The sequence below is a fragment of the Nothobranchius furzeri genome, chromosome 18 (genome assembly GCF_043380555.1).
Source record: "Nothobranchius furzeri strain GRZ-AD chromosome 18, NfurGRZ-RIMD1, whole genome shotgun sequence".
In the NCBI taxonomy this organism is placed as follows: domain Eukaryota; kingdom Metazoa; phylum Chordata; class Actinopteri; order Cyprinodontiformes; family Nothobranchiidae; genus Nothobranchius; species Nothobranchius furzeri.
Window position 1 is genome coordinate 8,779,066 of NC_091758.1, and position 25,992 is coordinate 8,805,057.

General features: G+C 42.9%; 1 protein-coding gene across 11 annotated transcripts in view; it reads right to left on the minus strand.

Annotated features, from left to right (window-relative positions):
• LOC107391653 (uncharacterized) overlaps positions 1–25,769 on the minus strand; it is a 33,056-nt gene extending 7,287 nt beyond the window's left edge. The window contains exons 1-3 of one of the 11 annotated variants that reach the window (XM_054742043.2): positions 25,457–25,767; positions 23,809–23,913; positions 23,079–23,168 (exon numbers count right to left, since the gene is read on the minus strand). In XM_054742043.2, the coding sequence (XP_054598018.2) occupies positions 23,079–23,168; positions 23,809–23,913; positions 25,457–25,704 (443 nt within the window). In that variant the 5' untranslated portion in view covers positions 25,705–25,767. Of the gene's footprint in view, positions 1–913; positions 1,319–1,536; positions 1,945–18,668; positions 18,790–23,078; positions 23,169–23,808; positions 23,930–24,582; positions 25,023–25,456 lie in introns of those variants that run through there. The other 10 variants (XM_054742044.2, XM_054742045.2, XM_070546920.1 and 7 more) reach the window with 10 other exon arrangements.
• Between the last annotated feature and the right edge of the window lie 223 nt (positions 25,770–25,992).

Sequence of the window (25,992 nt, forward strand, 5' to 3'; positions counted from 1 at the left end):
CAGGGGTTCTGGAGAGGAGAGTCAGATGGATTGTTGAAGCTCAGATTCAGGAGGGGCAATGTGGTTTTCGTCCTGGCCGTGGAACACTGGACCAGCTCTATACCCTAAGGGGGTCCTGGAGGGTGCGTGGGAGTTCACCCAACAAATCTACTTGTGTTTGTGGATTTGGAGAAGGCCTTCAACTGCATTCCTCAGGAGGCCCATTGGGGGGTTCTTCTGGAAAATACGGTGCCAGGCCCTCTGATACGGGCTGCCACAGTAAGTCAGACTCGTTTATGGTGAGAGATGGACTCTGCCAAGGCTGCCTTTTATCACTGATTCAGATCATAACCTTTATGGACAGATTCTAGGTGCAGCCAAGGTGTTGAAGGGATCCATTTTGGTGGCCTGAGGATCAGGTCTCTGCTTTTTGCAGATGATGTGGTCCTGTTGGCTTCATCGAAACCTAATCTCCGGCTCTCACTGGAGCAATTCGCAGCGGCATGTGAAGAGGCTGGGATGAGAATCAGCGCCTCTAAATCCAAGACCATGGTCTTGAGTCGGGTCAGGGATGAGGTCCTGCCCCAAGTGGAGGAGTTTAAGTATCTCGGGGTCTTGTTCACTAGAGTTGGGAATGACGGAGCATGAGATTGACACACAGATCGGTACAACGCCTGCATCACTGCATTAGCTGTTGCTTACCACATGGCAATATTGATGTGAGTTTCTTTCTTCCTTAAAGGATTCGAAGCGCGCTAAACTTACAGCCATTTGTGCGTAGCATTAGTGTATTGTGCTAACAAACAAATGTGTAAATACTGTCATGTCAAGTATAAAACAAAGCTACAACCAACTTCAATATTTGTAAACAAAACATGAATCATAATAATAATGAAATGTCCTCATCACGATACGATGTTGTGTTAAGAATTACCTGTCCAACAGAAACAAAGCAACCATGCTATCTGTTTTCATTCCCTGTGAATTCCGCAGTTTTCGCCACCGTTGAAACGCGACGCCAATATTCACTCTGGTTTGACTTCTTTCTGCGTCCAAACGTCTTTTGTTTTCTGCTAGCTGGAATGGCGTTTTTCTTTTGGGGGCTCTGCTAGTTTGTCCTAAAATGACAGTGTTAGAACCCTGTTTCTCCTTCTCGGCCATTGTTATGCGGGGAACTTTTCACATCCGGGAACCTAGCAGTACGGAAAGTCGCCAGGAACAAATAGCTAAATGTGCGAGCGCGTAATGTGGGAAGGAACCAGACTATCGTCTTTTTAAACAATGTCAGATTTATATTTATTTATGTGTAGTTTCTTATTTATTTATTTTTGCATTTTATTCCGTTAATTTCTTCTTACACTGCTGTCTGTTTACCTCCGCATCTTATTCATTTTCTGATTTGTTTATGCTACCGTAGCACATGGTATTTGGGATTAATTTATCTGAATAACCACTAGGTTTATTCTCCGATCAGAATCAAACGGACTATAGTCGCAGATAACTTGTTCTAGCAGTAATATGAAATTAATTTAATGGTACGCCGAATCATTAGCTTACCCGTCCAGAAGAAACTCGGCGACAGAGGCGTCTGTGAGTAATCCAACCTTCATTTTCAGCGCACGCCATCTTTGAAAAGAGTCGCCTAAAAAAACTCTGGTCTTATTTCGCACTTCGGAGGCCTTTCTCTTCTTATCGTAGACTTCAAAGACACTTTTTCTCTTGCGACTCTCGGCCATTTTCTAATTAACCCGCTGAGAACGGCTACACATAAACAGAATGTGCATGACGTGAAATCTAACCACAGTTACGAGCACGTACGACCATAGACATGAGTACGTAGACGCCCCATTGGGCACTGGAGAGCGTAACAGCGTCACCGCCATATTGGATGGGTCTTCTCACTCTACAAAGTCAATGTAGAGTGTGCAACTATGGCCGTTTTAATACAGCTTATGATTGCAATAACCTACGTACTATTGAAACAGATCACGTGGGATCATGGACGTCACTAGGATTGAGAGATAGGGGGGGCTTAGCCCCAGGAGCTTGACCTTGAACATTTTTTGTCACATCCTGCAAAAACTTTGTCAATTAATTCATTATCTGAAGAACATTTAACAAAACCTATTATTTTATCAATTTCTTTTCCTTTCCTACCTTTGTGCATTTTCTCTCTTCTTTTTTATAAAAAAAACACTTAATCAGTTCATTAGTGGGGTCTATGTTGAAGAAAGATTTTAAATAAGTCCATTAAAAATTAGATATGTTATATTTCCAAATAAAGCCATTAATTTCAGTCTACTGCACTTAACAGGGGGAAATGTTGCAGTCATTTGTTTAATTTGTTCAATTACAACTTGCTTAATTATAAATGTTACTGAAATATGACACAGAACAAATGAATAAATGTCAAACTTATTCTGCCAAATGAGTGTGCAGTTGACAGTTTTAATATATGAATAACACTGATATGATATGGAATAAAGGAGTATGTAATTAACAATTACAAGACAATAGGGCTGCAACAAACGATTATTTGGATAATCGATTAATCGGATGGGGTCTCGACACGATTAATCGATTAATCGGATTACATGGGGAAATTTTTAAAAACTGCTAGGGAAACGTTATTTCTCTCCTTCCTTCACTTTATTTAACACAACATTATTAGAAAACAGTTCAATAGCAGAAAAACAACATGCCATCACCTAAATTGTCTTATAAGGTGTATAGACAGAGACCCTAAGCTACATCTATCTGTGACCTAAAATGCTTGGTCCAAGTTAAACAGCTTAAGGGCAATTCTCATCTGTTTTGTTTGATCTCATCTGTTAACATTTATTTTAAATGTAATTAAACATAGGCTGTGAATTAATCAAAATTGATCACTATTTCCAAAACTGACTGAAAAAATACCAAATAAAACAAAAGTAAATGAATGCCATCCTCCTTGCGATGATGCCCTGGGCAACTGCCATAAAGTCACATCAAGAAATGCTGCTGATCATTCCAATGATCCCAAATAGACTCACAGTAGGCCACATGAAAGCAACTGAACCCAAAAATATATTAACCAGTATATAACTGCACTCTCACACAACACGCCTGCAGCAACAGTTAGGACTCCTCCCTCCCTTTTAAAAGCGTTTTTGCTTCTGAGGACATTGTGGTTGTAAAACCACATGCTAGTAGTCTGGCCCCGGTGTGATCAACCAGTTTCTGCGGGAATGTGACGGCGGAACCAGGGCCAGATTAACACTTTGTTGTACCCTGGGCAACAATATTCAAGGGCTCCATCATCACGACCCAAGGATCACCATAATGTGGTCACATACAGAATATTTTACTGTGATATGCAGTAAATATACTCAATACTTGAATGCCTGACAACACGTAACCCGCCCAGAGTAACCTTTGACCCACCTCGTGTGGACTGACCAATGAGGAGAGGGTCTTAACTTGAGGCCCTCTCTTCATTGGTCAGTCTGCATGAGACTGACTCTCAACTGACATTCAGTCGTAGGCAGCGAAGCGTCTCTGTGCAGCGCAAAAGCCCGGGTGGACAGTTTGTTTAATGTAGGGTGATCATATTTCCATTTCCAAACAAGAGGACAGGGGATCTGTGCCTATGACGTCACACTATGGCAACGCCACACAAACCATGTTGGGACCCATTTTTTGTAAGAACTAAATTAATATCAGATTCTGCCAATAAAAGGGCTCTAAAACAATTCATATGTAAATATTTTGCATATTTAATGCAAAATCTAATTTTTCTGCTTTAGTGCTGCAACAAGGTTTTATTAATAATAAATTATTATACCTTTTGTTTTACTACAGCATCGGTAAGCTTCCTGTGCACAGATTATTAAGGATGCTTGTTTCAGCTGTGAGATTAGACGATAGGATCAATGAAAAAATAAGTTGTCACACACTCCATGGAAACTTTCAGAGAATCCACAAATAGTGGCTTTCAAATGGTTTTGTTACTTTTAGCAGGTTTAGAAAAGCAGCAGATGAGACAGCATGTCTGATAATTTAGTTTTTCATCTGATAATATTAGAACATGTCAGTAATGTCTGAGGGGCTTTTATAAACACCATATAACTAACACTACTGGAGAGGGCATGAATTACACAGAGGCTTCTGGGGAGCCCAGTTATGGGGGGGGGGGGGGGGGGGGGATTTTGCCTTGGCCCCCAAAATGTCTTGAAACGGCCCTGGGTATGTGACTGAGTTTTGAAGGTGATCTGAATTGTATCAGATGTATAAATATGACATGTGTATAACTTATTGTTTTTTACTGGTAAAAACGTGTCGTGGAGATAAATCTACCTACATTTTACTTTTCAACACTTTGTTTTGTTTTCTTGTTTTTATTTAACTATTTTCCTGTCCTGTCTGTCTCTCATCTTTCTGCATCTCCTCTTAATTCTCCAGAAAATCTGTTGCCTGGATTCTTACCTTTTCACCTCATCAGTTACTTTTGAGCAGATCTAAGGGATCTCCTGACCGAAAAGCGCAGAGCGCGTTTTCGATGCTGCGTGAGGTGACATCACCACAGCACAGGTGATGAGCTCCACAGTAGCGAGCTTCAGGCACAAATAAGACAGAAAATAGAGAATATGTGCGGACATGAACGATCGTGTGCTAATTATAGTTTTTTGGTTGCGCCACTTTGAGAATGGACCGTGTGCTGGAAGCAGCTGCCTGGATCGCTGCGCGACAATGCGGAACCGGTTCGCAGCAGCGCAAGTCTGCCGGCTCTCCCTCGCGCTGATCTGCCGGCTCTCCCTCGCGCTGATCTGCGGCTCTCCCTCGCGCTGATCTGCCGGTACCGGCTCTCCCTCACGCTGATCTGCCGGCTCTCCCTCGCGCTGATCTGCGGCTCTCCCTCGCGCTGATCTGCCGGCTCTCCCTCGCGCTGATCTGCCGGCTCTCCCTCGCGCTGATCTGACTTGCTCTGGTCTGCGCGCAACAGCGGGCAGGAGGGGGGAGGGGGGGCGCTTTTGGAAGAGTTGTGCGACACAACGAATCGATGACGCAATTCGTTGCCAACGCTTTTAGTAATCGATTTTCATCGAATTTATCGATTCGTTGTTGCAGCCCTACAAGACAAAATAACGGTATATATAAAAATTAGGGCTGGGACTTGATTAAAATTTTAATCTAATTAATTAGAGGCTTTGTAATTAATTAAACTAAATTAATCGCATTTTAATCGTTCAGGAAAATGTGCTCTCAAAGCAAAACTTAATTAAAATTATGAGACAGAGAATTAAACATTAGACAGTTATTACTGTAAAACTAAAGCTTTTAATAAAAAAATGCATTTTAATTAATCAAATGTCACTGTGTGATATGAAACAAGACCCAAATCAACTAAAATTTATAATTACAAATAGAAAACACCTGCAAATGGTTCCTGAGCCTTTAAATAGTCTTGTTGAATTACTGAAATAAATTTTACTTTGCACCAGATTCTAATTTTTCCAGTTTCACTTGTTTGTATAATTGGGAGTTTTATTAGCATTTCTACTCATAATGTAGTAAAATCACATAAATAATAATCCTTCAAAATGACAGTAGAACAGGCACAAATATGATCTAGGACTTACTTAAATGTACTAACTTTTAACACCAGAGCAGGCATGATATGTTCTGAGAATGATCAGGAACACTAACTGGTTCCAGTTGGATGACTGGAGGTTGATGGGATGATAAAAGATCATGGCGAGGAAATAATGATCTGACGAACAGGTGAGCGGACCTTCCTTACATGGGAAGTCCTGATGTCACGTTAAGAAGGGGATGCTGCAGACCCGCAGATTCACGCCTGCAGCAGTGAATCTGGTGTGATCTCCAGCCTGATCACAACTTCCTCGTTCCTCGCTACCCCTGATGCACTCAAGCATCCTCCCCTTAGCTGATGACAGCTTCAACACACCTGCTGCTTAATGATAGTAATGCATGTGATGATGTTTAGACAGAGACTCGTCTCAGAAAGATAGAATTCCCCGACAGAATTGTTTAGAAAATCATCAGAAAAGTTTCAGAGTGTTTCTGTTTTAACTTAAACTTCTGTTTTCAACTTTAAGACACGCTGTTTGTGATTGTTTAGAGTAGTGAGAACACGGAGCGTTCTTCCAGCGGCGGCCAGGTGCCTCTCGTTTGTCTGACTACTTTCATAAACTACTGTTAGGGCACAGAATTATTCTGTCTGGTGCTTTCAGCGCTGCACAGATGTTACGTAAATGTTAAAAATATAGCTTACCCTAACTTTTGTAAAGTTTCCGGTGCCACCGGGCAGCCGAAGCAGAGACGATCTTTGAAAAATGTCCGCGACACGGACTCCGTTTTTGTCTGGAAGTTTGTTTTTTTCAAGGATTTTATATTTTAATTTATTTTGTCTAATTATTTGTATATTTTAATTATCATGCCATACCATGTGTCTGATTTTGTGGAAAAAGCTTGACAAAGTGTGTTTTTTAGTTGGGTAAGCCCTGTTTTCAGTAGAAATTAATGCACTGGCGGCAAATGGAGACCCATTTAAAATGGCCACTACAGCAGCTTCAATAAGAAGCGCCAGTCCACGGGGCGTCTACGAATATAGTGCTGTGTTCCAGTTGTCCTTGGAACTTGGAATTCAAGTCTGTGGACCAATCCCAATACTCGCAATTTGCACCCTTTAAATGTGCAATCCCGACCAGGGGTGCAAGTGCCTAGGGTGTCCTCATTCTCAAGTGTGGAAGTTGATCATGCCCCTTTCATACCCTTTACCCACAATTCACCCAAGTCTTCACAACCTACATCACCCTCAGCAATATCTCAAATTCCTCACCCCCTCCTTCCGCTCTGACTGTCAGTGAACACGGTGAAACGGCCCACGCGCTTCCACAGGTCATTCACTTCAACAGCAGATAGGATTTATAACACATTATGATGCCAAGAGTCACCCAGCCACTCTCTACGGTCAGTACTTCATGCATTAAACACCGGATATGTATAAAAGAAGAAGATGGTCTTTTATATAGCACCTCTCAAGATAAAAATCACGAGGCGCTTCACAAGAACAAAAACAAAATTAAAGTATAAAAAGATTTAAAAAATGATTAAAATATGTTTAAAAGGAGAAAAGAACAAAAATGTCACGAAAGGGAGAGAGAAAATGAATAGGAAAGAGGGAAATCAATGGATCCTGGGAAAGGTGGAATAAGAACAGAATAAGGAGAGGGTGGTGATGTCAGTCACACAAAAGCCTGAACAGGTGGGTTTTCAAATTGTACATGCGTCCTTACATGTCTATTTACAGATAACTACCGCTTGGACTTTAAATAGTACTTTGCAGTACTGATACAGCTGATACTTTTATGTATTCCTTCCACATTGTTTCACAACCCTATATCTAAAATTTCCACTGTGGGATCAGTAAAGTCTTATCTTATCCAGTTCAATTCAGTTTTTTATATAGTGCCATAAAAAATAAAATAATAAATAAATTAATAATATATTTTTTTATAAAGCACACAGTAGCACAGTAGTTAGTGCTGTTGCCTTGTAGCAACGAGGTCCAGGGTTCACATTCCCCCCGTGATCCCGAGAGGATAAGTGGGCAAAGAAAATAGATGGATATGTAGCTCAAAATCAGGACTTGGTGCTTCACACAGTAAACATTCCAATACAGGTCAGTTCATTAAGCCAATCAGCAAAAAGTTTCCTATATAAGGAACCCAGCAGGTTGCATCGAGTCAGTGACAGCAAGCAAGCATGCAGCGACAGAGGAGAGGAAAACTCCCTTTTAACAGGAAGAAACCTCCAGCGGATTCTGGCTCAGTATAAGCAGCCATCCTCCACGACTCACTGGGGATGGAGAAGACAGATTTCGCACACACGCACTAGGGCTGGGGATAAACGATTATTTTTAAAACGATTATTCTGACGATTATTTTATCGAATAATCGACTATTCTAATGACTATTTAGACAATTAATCTAATGATTTTTATTAACTGCAATAGAAAAATAACCAACATCTCTAATAAATTCCTCCCAAAAATTGATAAATTGTTACTGTAAGAGAATAAACACTACAGGCCTTCCATTTTGTATAACACTGCTTTTACTGTGTTGCAGTTGGTTATGTTCTGGTGAAAGGTAGAACTTGGGAGTGCAGGCTGCTGCCTGAGAGGTGGTTGGAGACGGAGTGTCTCCATGCTGCTTTGTTTTGGTCACTTATGTGCGTGAGGCGAGTGGTGTTACGACTCTTCCTGGGGAGTTTAGCTCGTGTGCAAAAAAGAAGGGACAATAACGGGATTTAAAAGTTAAAATGATGATCAGGTTTATTTACAACTACAAAAAAACATAAACCTTTCCATCCACAGGTTGGGAATAATAAAACTAATTCTGCCTGTGGGGAATTAAAACAAAAGTACAAATAAGTAGGGATGTCCCACTGGGCAAAGATTACTGGGTTCTGGACCAAAATAAGGATCTCCAAAGGTCCAAACTCTAAACTGGGCGGTTAAACCAAACTCAAGGTGATATTTTAAACTAAACCGAAAACCCACAACACTCTAAATGTGATAAAAGGGAGATCTGCACCACAAAAAAGATGAACTCTAAACCAAAACATAACAGCTTATCCAAACGCAAGAAGCTGTTAGCAAAAATGCTAACAGTAGCTTTACCAACGTTAAGTTCAAGTTACCAAGTATAAATAAACCAAAAACACCCAGCAGCAAACAGACCAGCATGGAGGAGAGACTGCTACCACCAAAACAGCTCTCCTAATGTCTGAAAGAAGCTCCTTCATGAAGGGAGAAACGCTCCCGGTGATTTTCTACATCTGCGGTAGAGACGGAGCAGTGCATCTGACCCCGGAAGTTGTTGTCCGTTGCCGGGAGACGAAGGCTGGCAAAACAGGAAAGGAATATAGCAGCGGACGGACATTTTTCCGGGTCTTCTGTATTTGGTGGAGATGTTAGTGAAGGCGGAGAAGAGGGAGAACTAGAGGAAAAACAGGCATATTCCTCCTCTATTTACAAACTCCTGGGGATGCAGCAAGTGGGCGTGGTGCGTCGACTACCGGATCTGACGTCGACAAATTTTTAGAATCGAGCCGTCGACGTCATCGAGGCTTCGCTACAGCCCTGGCACGCGCACACACACACACACAACATACAGTGGGGCAAAAAAGTATTTAGTCAGCCACCGATTGTGCAAGTCCTCCCACTTAAAATGATGACAGAGGTCAGTAATTTACATCATAGGTACACTTCAACTGTGAGAGACAGAATGTGCAAAAAAATCCATGAATTCACATGGCAGGATTTTTAAAGAATTTATTTGTAAATCAGGGTGGAAAATAAGTATTTGGTCACTTCAAACAAGGAAAATCTCTTGCTCTCACAGACCTGTAACGTCTTCTTTAAGAAGCTTTTCTGTCCTCCACTCGTTACCTGTATTAATGGCACCTGTTTGAACTCATTATCTGTATAAAAGACACATGTCCACAGCCTCAAACAGGCAGACTCCAAACTCCACTATGGCCAAGACCAAAGAGCTTTCGAAGGACACCAGGAAAAGAATTGTAGACCTGCACCAGACTGGGAAGAGTGAATCTACAATAGGCAAGCAGCTCTGTGTGAAAAAATCAACTGTGGGAGCAATTATCAGAAGATGGAAGACATACAAGACCACTGATAATCTCCCTCGATCTGGGGCTCCGCGCAAGATCTCATACCGTGGGGTCAAAATGATCATGAGAACGGTGAGCAAGAACCCCAGAACCACACGGGGGTACCTGGTGAATGACCTGCAGAGAGCTGGGACCACAGTAACAAAGGTCACCATCAGTAACACACTACAACGGCAGGGAATCAAATCCTGCAGTGCCAGACGTGTTCCGCTGCTGAAGCCAGTGCATGCCCAGGCCCGTCTGAAGTTTGCCAGAGAGCACATGGATGATACAGCAGAGGATTGGGAGAATGTCATGTGGTCAGAAGAAACCAAAGTAGAACTTATTGGAATAAACTCAACTTGTCGTGTTTAGAGGAAGAAGAATACCGAGTTGCATCCCAAGAACACCATACCTACTGTGAAGCATGGGGGTGGGAACATCATGCTTTGGGGCTCTTTTTCTGCTAAGGGGACAGGACGACTGATCCGTGTTAAGGACAGAATGAATGGGGCCATGCATCGTGGGATTCTGAGCCAAAACCTCCTTCCATCAGTGAGAGCTTTGAAGATGAAACGTGGCTGGGTCTTCCAACACGACAATGATCCCAAACACACCGCCCGGGCAACAAAGGAGTGGCTCCGTAAGAAGCATTTGAAAGTCCTGGAGTGGCCTAGCCAGTCTCCAGACCTCAACCCCAAAGAAAATCTGTGGAGGGAGTTGAAAGTCCGTGTTGCTCGGCGACAGCCCCAAAACATCACTGCTCTCGAGAAGATCTGCATGGAGGAATGGGCCAAAATACCAGCTACTGTGTGTGCAAACCTGGTAAAGACCTATAGTAATCGTTTGACCTCTGTTATTGCCAACAAAGGTTATGTTACAAAGTATTGAGTTGAATTTTTGTTATTGACAAAATACTTATTTTCCACCCTGATTTACAAATAAATTCTTTAAAAATCCTGCCATGTGAATTCATGGATTTTTTTTCCCCACATTCTGTCTCTCACAGTTGAAGAGTACCTATGATGAAAAGTACTGACTTCTGTCATCATTTTAGAACTTGCACAATCGGTGGCTGACTAAATACTTTTTTGCCCCACTGTAGATACTAAGTAATGTTCCTATGGTTACATTGTGATTTCTTAGTAAATATTCTATTTGGTGAGAGATAAACTTCATTGTATTTATCCTAGTGAATCTATAATCAAACAGGTAAACTAGTAGTAGCACATTCAATGTCAAAGAGAGTAAAATGTTATTATCAGGAGAGGGAGAATGTTTAAAGAGCAAGTCACATCAAAATCAACTTATTTTAGCTGATAACTAGTATAAATTAGTGTCTAATAGTGTTGTAGACATATGTAGTCATTATTTTTGCATTTTGATGCATTTTCTTTGAAAACTCTAAATTCTGTCTAAAAACGTCAGTCTAGCGCAATCTTCAGCTCAAAATTGTGAAACACGTTTATTTTGAGTCGGTTTTAGCCAATAGCTAACAAGAACAATGCTATGCATTTCCCAAATAGACTTGGTCCCGTTCTTCTCGAGTGTCTGGGTAAGGAGGGGGAGAAATGTCCTCCATTTCTAATGACTGCTTAGAGTGAAGGTTGCTAGCTTCGTCTCGTTACCTATCCGTCTTCGTCACTGCCATGGCTCCGCCCTCTCGGTCCGCCAGGTAATGCCTACTAGTGTTGCAGTTTTCAAAAATTGATTTGTGGGTGGAGAAGGACTCTGAGACAGGCTTGACCCACAAGTGGTTAACAGTGTACTAGCAGATGGCCCCATCCATGAGGCTACCACAGCTCTTATCTTATTTCGATGCATCTTAAAGAGCTAAAGAATTGATTAATTTCCTCAGGAGAAATTCTAGGATTCACAAGCATTTGCAATCACTTTAGGATAATCAATCATTCTGCCCTTTAAAGGGACTTTACGGAGTTTTGAAATTTTATGCTCACGATTGCCCCCTCAGGCCAAAAGTGTAACTGCAGCTCCAATAGTAGGCTCGTGCACACGGCGAGCATGCTGTATGTGGACACTCCTGAACAAAAACGACAGCTGAGTCATACCCGTACCGGTGTAATTTACAGGTTTGCCGGCATGACTTCAACAGAGGTAATAATTGTAATATAATATATTTAGACCAAATCAATTTGGACTGCATATTTTCCAGGTTGTGATAGGTGCATGCATAGCAAAGTGAGTTGAGTGAGGAAGCCAAATAATACCAATATATGAATAAATTATGCATGATTGAGGAAAAAATACTAGTACACTAAGTATGCATAAACGTTGGCCCTATTGTAATAATAAAATAATTCCTGTGCACAGCGCCAAACATGCCCCGGAGACTGCTTCTAGACCTGCAGAAAGAGACAAGAAAAAAATGCAGAAAAAACAAAACAAAAAAAAAGGGACACAACAACAATACAACAAGATCAAGTTATCACAGCGTCTACTTGATGAAGAAATATATAATCAACATTGTTTAACTGAACAATCACACGATAATAAATCACAGTGCATTTAGTGCCCACCATAGTCTTAAGACATGTGTTGAACGTGCCCAAGCCCATACTTTTGAGAGCACCATGTGAGCACCTGTGTGTGTACACGCGCTTGTTTATGTAAGTTTATCTACAGGAGTGTCCAACTGAGAGTGCGAGGGACCAGAGATCTGCACCCCAAAGATGCACAGGAGACGGAGGGAGCTCCAAGTCTCAGAGATCCAGGCGCTGCCCCAGAACACAGGAACCCCAAGGAGACTGCAACCAGAAAGGCCCCCGCCCCCTCGAGAAGCACAGAGGATCGCCCCGGGGGGCCACAACCAGCAGCCGGCAGAGTCCCGGGAGACATCAGCGGCAAGCCCTCAGGCCCGCCCGCAGCCTCCCACCCCCTAGCCGCCCAAGCCCGGGACCCAGCGACCCGGGATCCAGGGGCGACCACCCCCCACCAGGCCGCCACCGAGATTGATCAGGCAGACGCCAAAAATCTTAAACCCCCTGACCCAGGAGCCACGAACACTCAGGCAGACCCAGGCACCACACCCCACACCAGGTGTGGCAGGGGGAGGGGAGACGAAGATCTATATCAGCAAAAGAAGTCCCAGGAGAGGGGTGGAGTCAAAGGCCCCACCTGACATATAGGCTGTGTCTCAATTCAGGGTCTGCATCCTACGTCGGCCGGATTCGTCGGCCGGTTACGTCACAGCGCCGCGACTAGTCCTGTCCCAATTCGAAGACTCCTTCAAATGCGGTCGACGAATGCGGCCTTCTTTTCGCCTGAATGAAGGATGGGTCCGGTGTATCCTTCAATAGGTAGCATTTCCCAAGATGCTTTGCGGGCCGGCCGGCAGAAAAACTTAAAAAAGATGGCGGACAGTGAAGCGGGAGCTGTCGGAGAGGATTGCACATATAAATGTCAGTATAAACTTGAAAACTGTTAGGTTAAGGACTTTTTGTGACACATGAACGTTATTTTAGTTAGAAATGTTACAGTAAAAGTGCTTGTATTGCGGTCTCGGCTCGTATGTTCGGCCGCGCTCGGTGTCGTACTTCTCCCGCTACGTTTCCCCCTGATTTTAATAGAAGTTTGTATTTTAGGTACAAGAGAAAACCAGGGAATTTATTAAGCTTAGGGCGGAGATGGACCACATGATCACCGGAGCAAAGTATTCGGCGGCTGTGGCATGGAGGTACAATAACACCTCATATTTTAAAAACTCGTTTGAGTTTATTTTTTTCTGAGGAAACATGAAAGGAATAACCCGCTGTCCTCTTTTCTCTATATTCTCTCTTCCTGTTGTTTTTCTTACATGTTTGTTAGGACTATTCTGGAGAAAATGGGCATCCAGGGGAAGGTGACAGCGATGACCAGCTTCTGGAGCTGATCAGGGAGGACTTGAGGCTGCAGAGGGAGGCAGAGCAGCAGAGAGCACAGGAGAGAAGGAAGAACTTTGACAGCTTTTTACTTTGCTAGAAAAAATGGTTAAGGAAGATTAAACATGTACATGTAAAAGAAATATCTAAATAAAATCAGTTCTGCATTAAACTCTTGAATTTTATTTTTGTTTACAAATGAGAATTGTTTACTAGAGGGTATCCGCTGGGTCTTGAAAAGTCTTAAAAGGTGATAAATCGGTTTTGGTCAAAGTAAGACCCTTAGAAAGTATTAAAAACTATTATCACATCTTTGCTCATGCTCAGCTTGTCTAAAGTATTTTCTCTGAATTAGCTCTCCAACAGTCAAGGAAATTATTAACCCCCAGAGACCCACGGTTGTAATATTACAACATCAGATTTAAGTCTACAAAAATAAACCTTCCCCATTTTTTTTCTTTTTAAAACCACATTTACATTGCTAATAGGTCCTATTGTTCAGTTCTGCAACACTATTGGCTGTTAAAATGTGTAAATAGGCCCGTTTATCTGGCCTCCTAGAACAACATGTGAAAGGTTAAAAAAGATTTTGCAGTTGTTTTCTAAATGTGGGTCTCTGGGGGTTAAAAAGCTAAATAAAACGTCGAGCTCCATCGTTTAAAGTTCCTTCTCACTTCTGCCCAGCAGTTCCACGGTTGCTAGGCGACAGAACGTTCACAGAGGGAGTTCATGAAGGCTAGGCCTGTCCAAATTCACAGCCGTTAACATCCGGTCTACCCGGCCGACGGAGGACGCAGCCCACGTCGGCCGAGTGGGCTGGGTCCTTCGAAGGATGCAGACCCTGAATTGAGACACAGCCATACAGTCATACACAAACACAGTCACACACTCCCTCCCTCATGCTCACACATGCACATACAACCAAAGACTTACAAAAATGCATGCCGGACACCCACTCATGCTCCCCATACACACCCTATTCACCCTGGTCCCGGTACTGCTGCACATGGGGTACAACCATCACCGGTTACCAGAGTTTGACCCTTTCTGCTGGGGTGCTGATGAGCAGGCACCCCCGCCCAACGCCGAGCCCAGCAACCCACCACCCCAGACCCCAACCAGACGGCCAGATCTCCCTCCTAGCCTCCAGCCCCAGGAAGCCAAGCAACAACAGAGGTGGCTAAGACCCCTAGTCTCCCTCCGCCTGCTCCAATATAGTGTTGTGTGTTAATTAGGTGTATTCCATGGCTGTGGTGAGCGGGCAGTGCGGGCATTGTCCGGCCTATGCCAGCTGGTGCCACCGCACCACCCCACTTGCACCCACAGCCCTCTGTGTCTAAGTGCAGTTTAAAATTGGAAGTGGGCACCGGCACTCGGGAGAAGGCTGAGAAATCCCCCTGCCAAGTGCCGTTGAATGTGCTCACTCCCAAGGCCCTAAGTGTGTGTTTGCGTGGAATGTCGTCGGTGGAAGTGTATAGAGCTCCGGGAGTTGACGTCACGTTTCCCGGCATGCAACAGTTCAAATCGAAACGGCGCCATTAGGCAGGCAGAAGCCCGCAGCTGGACTATTTGTTATTGTCAGAAAACTCAAACGGGAAATATGGTAGATTCCTGTTGTGCCCCAGGATGCAGAACAGACGCGGACGACATAAGGAATGAGCCATCTACAGGATTCCCCAAGATCCGGAACACCGCAAACGTTGGATCATTGTAACAAAACGCACTAGTGACCGGGCTAAAATGAAGCTGTGGGATCCCGAGAGCAAAGGTTTTTGCTTATGCAGCGACCGCTTCATATCAGGTACTTAAACCAACGTTTCCTCAACTGTGTATGGTATTTATTTTAAATGCTCTTATTAGGATTCTTAGTGGGCTTCCTAAACTTATTTTGGCGTGGCTTTTTCTGTCTTATTACTCACAGCAACAAGTAAACATCACGTAAAACGTTGCCTCGTGAGTTCTGCGTGCTGCCGTTTCCGTGTTTTATGATCACAGCAATTAACCGGCTAAGCGGTATTTAATTTTTAAGCAATGGTTGATCAATTGTCGGATCACACATAAAAAGCACTTTGGATTGCTATTATCTGTCTCGCCGAGACGGATCTCAGACAGATCCTGAGACGCTCCTGCCTGACATATTTATTTTATTCACGGAAAACAATCAGACTAGTGATTTCTCTTGGCGTTCAGTTTATACATTCAAACAGCACAGCACTCTATTTAAACTACTTACATGTAAATCTATGTTATTTGTCCATCCATCCATCCATTTTCATCCGCTTATCCGGAGTCGGGTTACGGGGGCAGCAGCGTCGAGAGGCTCAGACTTCCCTCTCCCCAGCCGCCTGAGCCAGCTCCTCCGGGGGAATCCCAAGGGGTTCCCCGGCCAGGTCCGGTGTAGTCCGCTCCAACAGCTTCTGGCGTTTTTAAAAAGTATCCCAGGGGCACGGTATGGGTCGGAGATGTTTAGTCTATTTAATTTCTGACTATATAAAACGATTTATTCGGTTTTAAAGTGTGAAGTAAACTCAGACGAAGTAAAATCCAAGCGGATCCCGTTCACGTTCATGGTTACATCCGTGTTTGTTTACCTTTTTTTCCTGCCAAAATGGCATCTACTAACTGAGAGTCACGTGGGGTCCGGAGCTCTATAAAGAGCAAATAAAATTGGGGGGCAGGTTGCCACAGGAATGTGGAAATGGGGTCCATACCCGCACTCCCTGACTTGTCCATCCCCCAAGGTCCTATATGCATGTTTGTGTGAAGATGTGAGGGAGCAGGAGGAGAGAAATATGCGGGGATGGGGAGGAATGGCTGGTTGGGCTTAGCCCTCCAGGGAGCCAGCTCTCCCACTGGCCCCAACAGACACCTCTGTTGTCAAACTGCCGCCCAGGGCATGGAGACCCCAGCCCATCCTGCCAGGGCCCAAAGCAGCAGCATTACAGAGCCTCACGGAGTCTGAGGGCACCAACCCAGCCCCACCCCAGCAGAATATCTATGCCCATCCCTGCATTTGCACAACTTCCAGAATATATAAGACATAGGACATCCAGGTAAGGCTGGGTCCTCCCCCTCCCCTGTGATGGGAGAGCAGAGGAGCCAAGGTCTACCCGAGGTCCCTGAACCCAGGCCAGGCACTGCTGCATGTTTCTGCCTTCTTCCCGGCAGCATACATGTCAGGACGCGACCCCCAAGGCCCCGCCCAGATTCCCACACGGGGCCGGCCCATCATCGCTATGTGATGGAACCGATCAAAGGAGCCCAGAGAGATTGATTTGAAGTGGAAGCAGAGGCTACATCAAGTGTAATATGATCTAACAAAAGATTTCTATACTGGTTAATGCAGAGAGTTTCTCTATTTTTCCAATTCAAGAGGATAGTTTTCTTAGCGATGCATATGGCAGTCAGAACCATGTGAACCACAGATGTTTCAATCGGGACATCATCCAGGTTTCCCAGTAAACAAAGAGAGGGGGCGGTTGGGATATGACATTTCAGAGACTGACAGGTCTTCACATACTCTACCCCAAAATTCCTGGACAAGTGGACAGGACCACAGTGCATGAATGTAATTGTCAGGAATGTTGTTTGTGCAGTGTGTACAGGTGTCAGACGACACAAACCCCATCTTGAACATCCGATGACCTGTATAGTGTACTCTGTGTAGAATTTTGTACTGAATTAATTGTAGATTGGAGTGTCTGATCATTTTAAAAGTTTTTAAACAAGTTTGGGACCAGAAGTTCTGGTCAAAGCTGACTGATAGATCCACCTCCCATTTTTCAATAGGGATTACTATTCTATCGTCTATTTTGGACAGTGTCTTCTATACTTTAGACAACAGTTTGGGGGGTTTGAGATTATATAAGTCTAATACCCTTGGTGGTGTTTGTAATTCTATTTTATTGAGATTAAATTTTTGTTCGACTACAGATTTAATTTGGTGATATTCTAAAAAGCTATTCTTATCTATTCCAAATTGGGAGACTATTCTATGAAATGGGATGAAGTCCAATCCTTCATATATGTGTTCCAGGTATAGGATTCCTTTATTTTTCCAGTCCGAGAGGTTCATCATTTTATTATTTTGCAAAATATCAGGATTATTCCAGATAGGTGTGCGTCTGCATGGTACTAGTGAAGACTGTCGTTTTAAGATACTCCCACCATGCTGTCAGAGAGGTGCTGATACTAATACTTTTGAAGCCTTCATGTTTTCTTATGCTTGAGCTAATAAATGGTAAGTCTGAAAGCTCTATCGTATTGCAAAGTGTCTGTTCTACGTCTAACCAGGACTCATCTAGTGGGTGCAGCTTATATTGAGGTGCGCTCAATATAAGCCGCACCAGACGGCACAGTAGGTGCCGTAAGTGACGTCAACTCCCGGAGCTCTAGTTGACGTCACTTCTCCCGGCATGCAACAGTTCAAATCGAAGCGGCGCCATATTGGCAGGCAGAAGCTGGCAGCTGGACTATTTGTTGTTGTCAGAAAACTCAATCAAAAGGGTAGATTCCTGTTGTGCCACAGGATGCAGAACAGACACGGACGACATAAGGAATGAGCCATCTACAGGATTCCCCAAGATCCGGAACACCGCAAACGTTGGATCATTGTAACAAAACGCGTTAGTGACCAGGCTAAAATGAAACTGTGGGATCCCGAGAGTAAAGGTTTTCGCTTATGCAGCGACCGCTTCATATCAGGTACTTAAACCAACGTTTCCTCAACTGTGCATGATATTTATTTTAAATGCTCTTATTACGATTCTTAGTGGGCTTCCTAAACTTATTTTGGCGTGGCTTTTTCTGTCTTATTACTCATAGCAACAAGTAAACATCACGTAAAACGTTGCCTCGTGAGTTCTGCGTGCTGCCGTTTACGTGTTTTATGATCACAGCAATTAACCGGCTAAGCGGTATTTAATTTTTAAGCAATGGTTGATCAATTGTCAGATCACACATAAAAAGCACTTTGGATTGCTATTATCTGTCTCACCGAGACAGATCTCAGACAGATCCTGAGACGCTCCTGCCTGACATATTTATTTTATTCACGGAAAAAAATCAGACTAGTGATTTCTCTTGGCGTTCAGTTTATACATTCAAACAGCACAGCACTCTATTTAAACTACTTACATGTAAATCTATGTTATTTGTCCATCCATCCATTTTCATCCGCTTATCCGGAGTCGGGTCGCGGGGGCAGTAGCGTCGAGAGGCCCAGACTTCCCTCTCCCCAGCCACTTGGGCCAGCTCCTCCGGGGAAATCCCAAGGCGTTCCCCGGCCAGGTCCGGTAAGAAGTCCGCTCAGACAGCTTCTGGCGTTTTTAAAAAGTATCCCAGAGGCACAGTAAGGGTCGGAGATGTTTAGTCTATTTAATTTCTGACTATTTTGACCGATTTCTTCAGTTTTAAAGTGTGAAGTAAACTCAGACGAAGTAAAATCCAAGCCGATCTCGTTCATGTTTACATTTGTTGCCTGCCAACATGGCGTCTACTCTCTGAGTGTCACGTGACGTCCGGAGCTCTATAGTCCGGTGTTGTGCCATATATCGACTCGCTGCCAAAAAATTATTAGCCACCGCGGGATCGTGCACAGTTGGGTAATTGCATTTCTAGACGAAATTCCCCAGGATTTCGCCTTAAAACTCAGCATATCTAGCAATATGGACATTCAGAAAGCATAACCTCTTCCGGTACTTAAACAGATGTTTATGGCGGATATTAGTTTTTCCAGTTCGGGAGTTGTTTAAGTGTTGCAATTTGTCTTAAACGTTCACAATGAGGACATATTAATCCTTTTTGCAATATTTGCGATTGAAAGATTGCTTGTGGTAAGAACTGGCTTTCTTTATGATACAGCCTTGATACTAAAAAATAAATAAACAATGGAAAATGTCGCCCTGTATTGAATGTAAAGTCAAACGTTGTATAAATGGAAATAAACAATTCTCCAGCTATTTGATTTATTTCCCCTTCCTTTCTTTAGTCCACTTGACATGGAGCCACGGTTAACTAGTTAGGGGCACATTTTTACTTGAAAAATAGTATTTAAACTGATCAAGCTTTGGCTTTACAACGACACTGTGTAGGTTACTATCTATACATTACTTTGCTCTATTTAAAAGTAACAAGATAAAAGCACTTCAGCACATAAAATTAAGATTGTCACTTGCAAAATAGAGACTACACCCTCCTGTTTACCTATAAGAAACGCCTCAAAATATCTTTAAACTCTTTATTGATGATTTAATTGTAGACAACTAAAATGACATTTTACTTGCCAAGAAGTGATTGAATCGCTCAGATTTTCACGGAGGCTAAAATTGACCAAATAAGAGTTTTATGTATTATCTGTTGATGTTACTGTACTCATACTGCTACTGTATCAACAAAAACACCCCAAAAATGGCAACAAAAAAAAAAAAAAAAAAACCAACCAAAAAGATAATTTCCCTTGCCAAAAATTGATCACAGTGTCCTGGTCACCTGTAAAGGGTTAAATTAAACTAATATTACCTTATTTATTATCTCTTGATGTTATTAGTCCCATCACAGGATGCTGGGTGTCTTCCACATTCATAAACACCTCAAAAATGACAACAAATGATCATTTCCCTTGCCATAAATTGATCACAGTGTCCTGGTCACATGTAAAGGGTTAAATTTACCTAAATATTACTTTATTTATTATCTTTTGATGTTATTAGTCCCATCACAGGATGCTGGGTCTCTTCCACATTCATAAATACCTCAAAAATGCAGGGGTGGACCTTTAAAGCGCCCGAGCGCCAATGGCGCTAAATTTTCTCGTCGGGCGGTAAATACATGATGACTTATCGCCCGGGTGGCGCCCAAGCCTTATTTGTCATTTACATACCGGCTTTCACCTACATCATGGCCGCGCCCTGTAGGAAGCCGCCGTTTTCGTTTCGCGCGAACCTGCGCGCCTCTAGCCACGTACTGCACTTGTACAATTCGTGCACGTACTGCATGATTCTAGTTCTAGTCACGTGAACTATAAGTTCACTATTAAAGACGAAGTGGAACCACGCTAGAAACACACAAGCACGCAGGAAGATGGCGCCGCCACAGGGATGGGAATTCTTTATGAAATCTCCGGCAAAACGCTTTAAAACTGGTGAGGAGAAGCGAGACAGTTCGAACTGGTATGAAGTAGGGCTGTCGCGGTAACCGCAAAAATGAAATATCGCAATATGAAGAAACCCATCGTGCTGCATCATGGGCCACCGCGATTACTGAACTTGGTTCAACTCAATGATGCATGTTGAGAAGCATGGCTGCACTGGTATCAAAACGAAACGTTACTTCGCTCCTTTGGGGGCACTTTGGTTTTCAGTACGTCAGCTGCTGCGCAGCCAGAGTCCTTGGCCGAGACAGAGCTGCCACCAGCGGCAAAAATAAATAAATAAATAAACGCTCGGAGACCTGCTGAAGTCCCGGACAAGCACTGCTTCTGCAACCGTCCCGAAGAGAGTTTGAGCCGAGCTGGAGCTCACTCGCTACCTGCAGGAGGAATGCATCCACCCTAAAGAAAACCCCCTGACATGGTGGACTAACAACCGGGAGAGATTCCCTTTGCTCGCCAGAGTTGCACGCAAGTACGTGTGCGTTAGTGCAACGAGCGCACCATCCGTGAGGGTTTTCAGTGTTGCTGCAAATGTTGCCACCCCTCTCAGATCCTCTCTCAAACCGTATACGGTTAACATGCTGGTTTTCCTTGTGGGCAACAAGGACGTGACCGAGCTATAAATCACCGTCATTCGTGTGTGTGAAAGTGAAATGATGGTGCGCCCGCCCCCCGGCGCGCGCGCGCCCAGTACATGTAATTTTTTATGCTTGATTTTAAACAACTAAACAAAATGGGGACTTGTTTCTCATTTGTTAGATGCTGCAGCCAAATTTGCATTTAAAAGTTTAACCTTCTCCTGAATTTTGTTGTTTTTAAGTTCAGTCGGACTCCGACTGTCGGAGAAACAAACGTTACTGCGATCTGTGTTGTTACTGCCCTTTGATCTGCATTCAGTAAAGTGTTATAAAGAAGGCACGGCAATTTTTTACCTTTTTTAAATGTGTAAACATGTTTAGATAGTACTGCAATAAAAAAAGGGCTGCAATAATATCGCACACCGCAATATTAAGCCACCCTGAATCACCGCAGGGGGAATTCCTCAACCGCGACAGCCCTAGTATGAAGCAGAGAAGCGTGTGCGTAGGTGGAATGATTCTTGGCGGTTTAAAGAAGACGGGAGGTGCAAATAATAGCCGTGTTCGAGATGAGCAGCGGCTCGCCTGGAAAACAGACGAGAGCAGACGGAAGCAGCAGGGGGAGTGGCTGAAAGCCGGCGTTTAAGTCGGACAGATTTCCCTACGTGTAGCTCGGGGGTGACGATGGCTGAAGATATCGCGTTAGCGTTCACACTTGTTTAATTTTCAATTTTAATTCTGGTGCCTGTTAGCAGCTGAAACACATCCTCACGTGCTTGTGGATATCATGTATTGTATATGAAGACATGACTGTAATAATAAGTAAAGGTTATCAGCTGTAGCTTCAGTGTGCTCATAGGAAACGTGACAAAAGAAAACAAAACACATTTCTCCTTATGGCCTTTATAGTTGTCATCATCAACGTAACATGATTTACAGAATACATGTGACCAACTAACATTTCATGTTCTACCACCGGATGTTTGGATCAAAATATGAACCAATCAGATCTTAGATCAGGTGAGAGCCAGGCGTTTCCCATCATCATCTAGGTTTTGCAGCCGAGGGAGAGCAACTGCAGCACCTTGCTCCAAAATCTGCGGCCGCCTTCATCTCACGAGGTTATCGTTGCCTACGTATGCATGACGTCAGAGCAAGTCGGCATCAAGTCGGACACAAATCTAACCGGCATGCACTGCTCGCCGATCACCGCTGGTCTAATCTGCGCAGAACTGGCTCACCTCGAACACAGCCAATGGCTCAAGTACAGCAAAGTGGAGTTGGTGATGTACTGCGTTGTATGCCAGAAGTATGCGACGACAAAATCGAGTTGTTGAGGGAACAAACAAATTCAAACTTGAATACGTTATTATGTTTGTGAATGTGTACAAAATAAAGGTTTATTACATTTAAAACGGTTCAGTTGTCATTTTGACTCGTTTTGGCAGCTGACCAGCGGGGCCGGTAGATTTTCAGAGTTACCGGCCCCGCTGGCCGGTTGGTTTTGAAGTTAAGGTCCACCCCTGAAATGGCAACAAATGACCATTTCCCTTCCCAGCTGCATACACTTGTGGTACACCATGGAAACCGGTTGACCAATTATGTCTCCAGGAATGTTGACCAATACTTTATCTGGTACAGGTGCTGCATCAGTTGCTTCTGGGATATTACAGTCATGAACTGTATCCTCCATGTTAATTTCTTGCAGAGTCTCAAGTTGTAATGTTTTTTGTAATGCTGCTCCAGTCTTGTGAACGAAAGCATTTTATTATCTATGCGCTACTGCAGTTTTATAGAATGTTAAACGAAAAGAATTACCTTATGTGTATATAAGGTGTGTAGTCCTCATCACCGCTGTCCATCTCGATGGTTTCATCCTCCTCTGAAGACGAATCAACTTCTGGTTCTCTGTTTGTATATACAAAATAAAGTTTTTAGTATGGAAAATTAGACATTTTATTAACAGCTGAATACTTTAACAGAGTTTTGAATATTGTTGAACTCTTCCTCATCAATGTTTGCTTCAATTCCCACACAAGATAACCTAAAAAAGTAATTATTGTTTACTTTTCCTGACAAATGTGACAGCCAAATACAGAGACCGTCATCATCACCCTCTCCTTATTTTTGTCACTCTACTTATTACGCATTTCTCTGTATCCACTGAATTCCTTCTTTACAAATAATTTCCTGTCTCTCTCTTTACATTTTAAAAACACAATTGTGTTATTTTTTCTCATAAACTTTGTTTGAAATAAAAATATAATTTTTTTAATATTTCTAATTTTGTTGTTGTGAAGCACCTCAAGAATTTTATCTTGAGAGGCGCTATATAAAATGTAGTTTTACTATTTATGCCTATATTTTTTTATATAGAACCAAGTTCAGTAATCGCGGTGGCCCATGATGCAGCACGATGGGTTTCTTCATATTGCGATATTTCATTATCCCATTTCCAGAATTTTTTCAAAATAATCCACCACTAACTTAAAACAAACCGAGGCAAAATTATAATATTCCTGGTAGAGGTTTTTAGGCAGCTATTTACCTTTCAGATGATTCTCCATGAATGCTTGACAGAGCTGCCACTGGTGTTGGAGAAATAAAGCGTTTGCGTTTCAATGGTGTTGAGGTTGTATATTTGGACTGATGACTGTAAAAAAACAAAGCCCAAAAATTAGTGATCACAAGCTAAACATGTCTCCCCAGCCTTCACAGATTTCTGCACGAGCTGATTATCATTCCTTTTATTTTAATATGTAGTTTTCACGTAGGTGAAACCACAAAAGCAGACAGTAATCTGTACACGTGGCCCACCCAGGCTAACACAATAGGACTTTCATTGCTAGTGGAAATAAGGTTTTGGATACGTTCCTGATCAATCACACCTAATTCTAACTGCTGCATCACCTCCTCAGACTTCAACAAGTACTACATGAGCTGCTGATTACTCATTTTAATCAAACACGCAGCTCAGAAAAGTGTAAACATCTAAAACAGGAAGTAATACAGTGTTCAAGATGCTAACTGAACTCCGCTAACGCTGGTTATATACAATACACTGATATGGCATATAGTTAAACGCCACACTAATCATTAGCTCCCATATAAAAAAAAACTAAAATCCCATTTCGTTTCTCAAACTTCTTCCCAATATAGCATAAATAGTTTGACTAACATCGATTCATGTCGACTTAGCACTCAAGCTAATGCTACATTAGCCAATAGGACACCAAGCATACAAAGCTTGTTTGCTCTATTACTTCTTTCAGTGAAAGAAAGATTTTAAGTAAATTTATCCGAAAAACAATAAATAACTTACCTGTCTAAAAGATACTTTGCCAACTCTTCATCCGATTTCAGGCCGCATAGATCACGAAAATCTCTCCATCGTTTAAAACAATCTCCAATGTAAATTCTACTCGACTGTCTCAAACGTCTTACAGCCACTTTTGAAGAAGGGCTTTTAAACTTTTTAAATGTTTTTTGAGATGTGGAAAGCAGTCGAGGAATCGGTAATTTGTGGTTGTGTTGCTCCATGTTTCTGCAGTAAGCCGAGTGAGGCGCGTGACACTGCCGTGCACGCTGAGATCTAATGCGCGTGCTCGATGGTTGACAGCTACCCCTGGTGGTAACGCAGCGCTATTGGTCAACGCGTTAGGCTTGCAGAAATATTGGCTGAGCTCTACAGGGCAGGGGAGGGACTTAGGAGAAAATTGAAATATTAAAGAGTATTCACTTTTTTAAATAAAATTGGGTCAGATGGTCAAAATCAAACATTTTTAAAGTTATTCTACATTTAAATCTTACGTATCCTGCCTTTAAGACAAATTGCAACACTTAAAACAACTTCCGAACAGGAAAAACTAATATCCGCGATAAACATCTGTTTAAGCACCGGAAGAGGTTATGCTTTCTGAATGTCCATATTGCTAGATATGCTGAGTTTTAAGGCGAAATCCTGGGGAATGTCGTCTAGAAATGCAATTACCTAACCGTGCGCGATCCCGCGGTGGCTAATCTTTTTTTTTTTTTTTGGCAGCGAGTCGATTTATGGCACAACACCTGAAACAGGTACTCTGATGTGTAGACGCTAGACAAGCAGCCTATAAATGTTATGATATACGGAAACCCCCGGCTTGCTTTGAAAGCATCCACAACCCTTTCCCCACACGTGTTTAGTAATAATTTATTACCTTTTCAGCAAAAATAGTGCCAGCTGCGGGTCTGTTTTCATACGTAGAGACTCTCTCAGCATTTTCCACTTCTCAAATGCCGGACCGATATTTATCCTCGTTCGTTGCCTTCGGCGATCACACTCGAGTTTTGCCCGTTTTCCTTCGCTGGAATACACTCTTCTTGGCTTCTTTGTATCGTTTGGGGTCTGGGCTGGAGTTCCGCTGGTGCTGGAAGCAGCAGCTCTTTTGTTCTTGGCTGAATCCATGCTACCAAAACCACCTCTCGCTCTGCCGCTAAGCTATAGCTAGTAAACAAACGCTGTGGGGACGTGCATGACGTCATCGCGCATTACGCTGCCTCTGGAAGACCCTGGGGAAGCCTGCCTGCTGACCCGAGCATGATCTTATTTTTGATTTTACATGCGTGGAGAGACAATCACAGTAAGCCAGGGCTCATTCTACAGGACCAGGGCATTGCAGGAGAATGTATGAAGAAGACATTTATTATTTCTATACATGTTTTGGCTGTCACACTTCCATAATGCCCCTTTAAG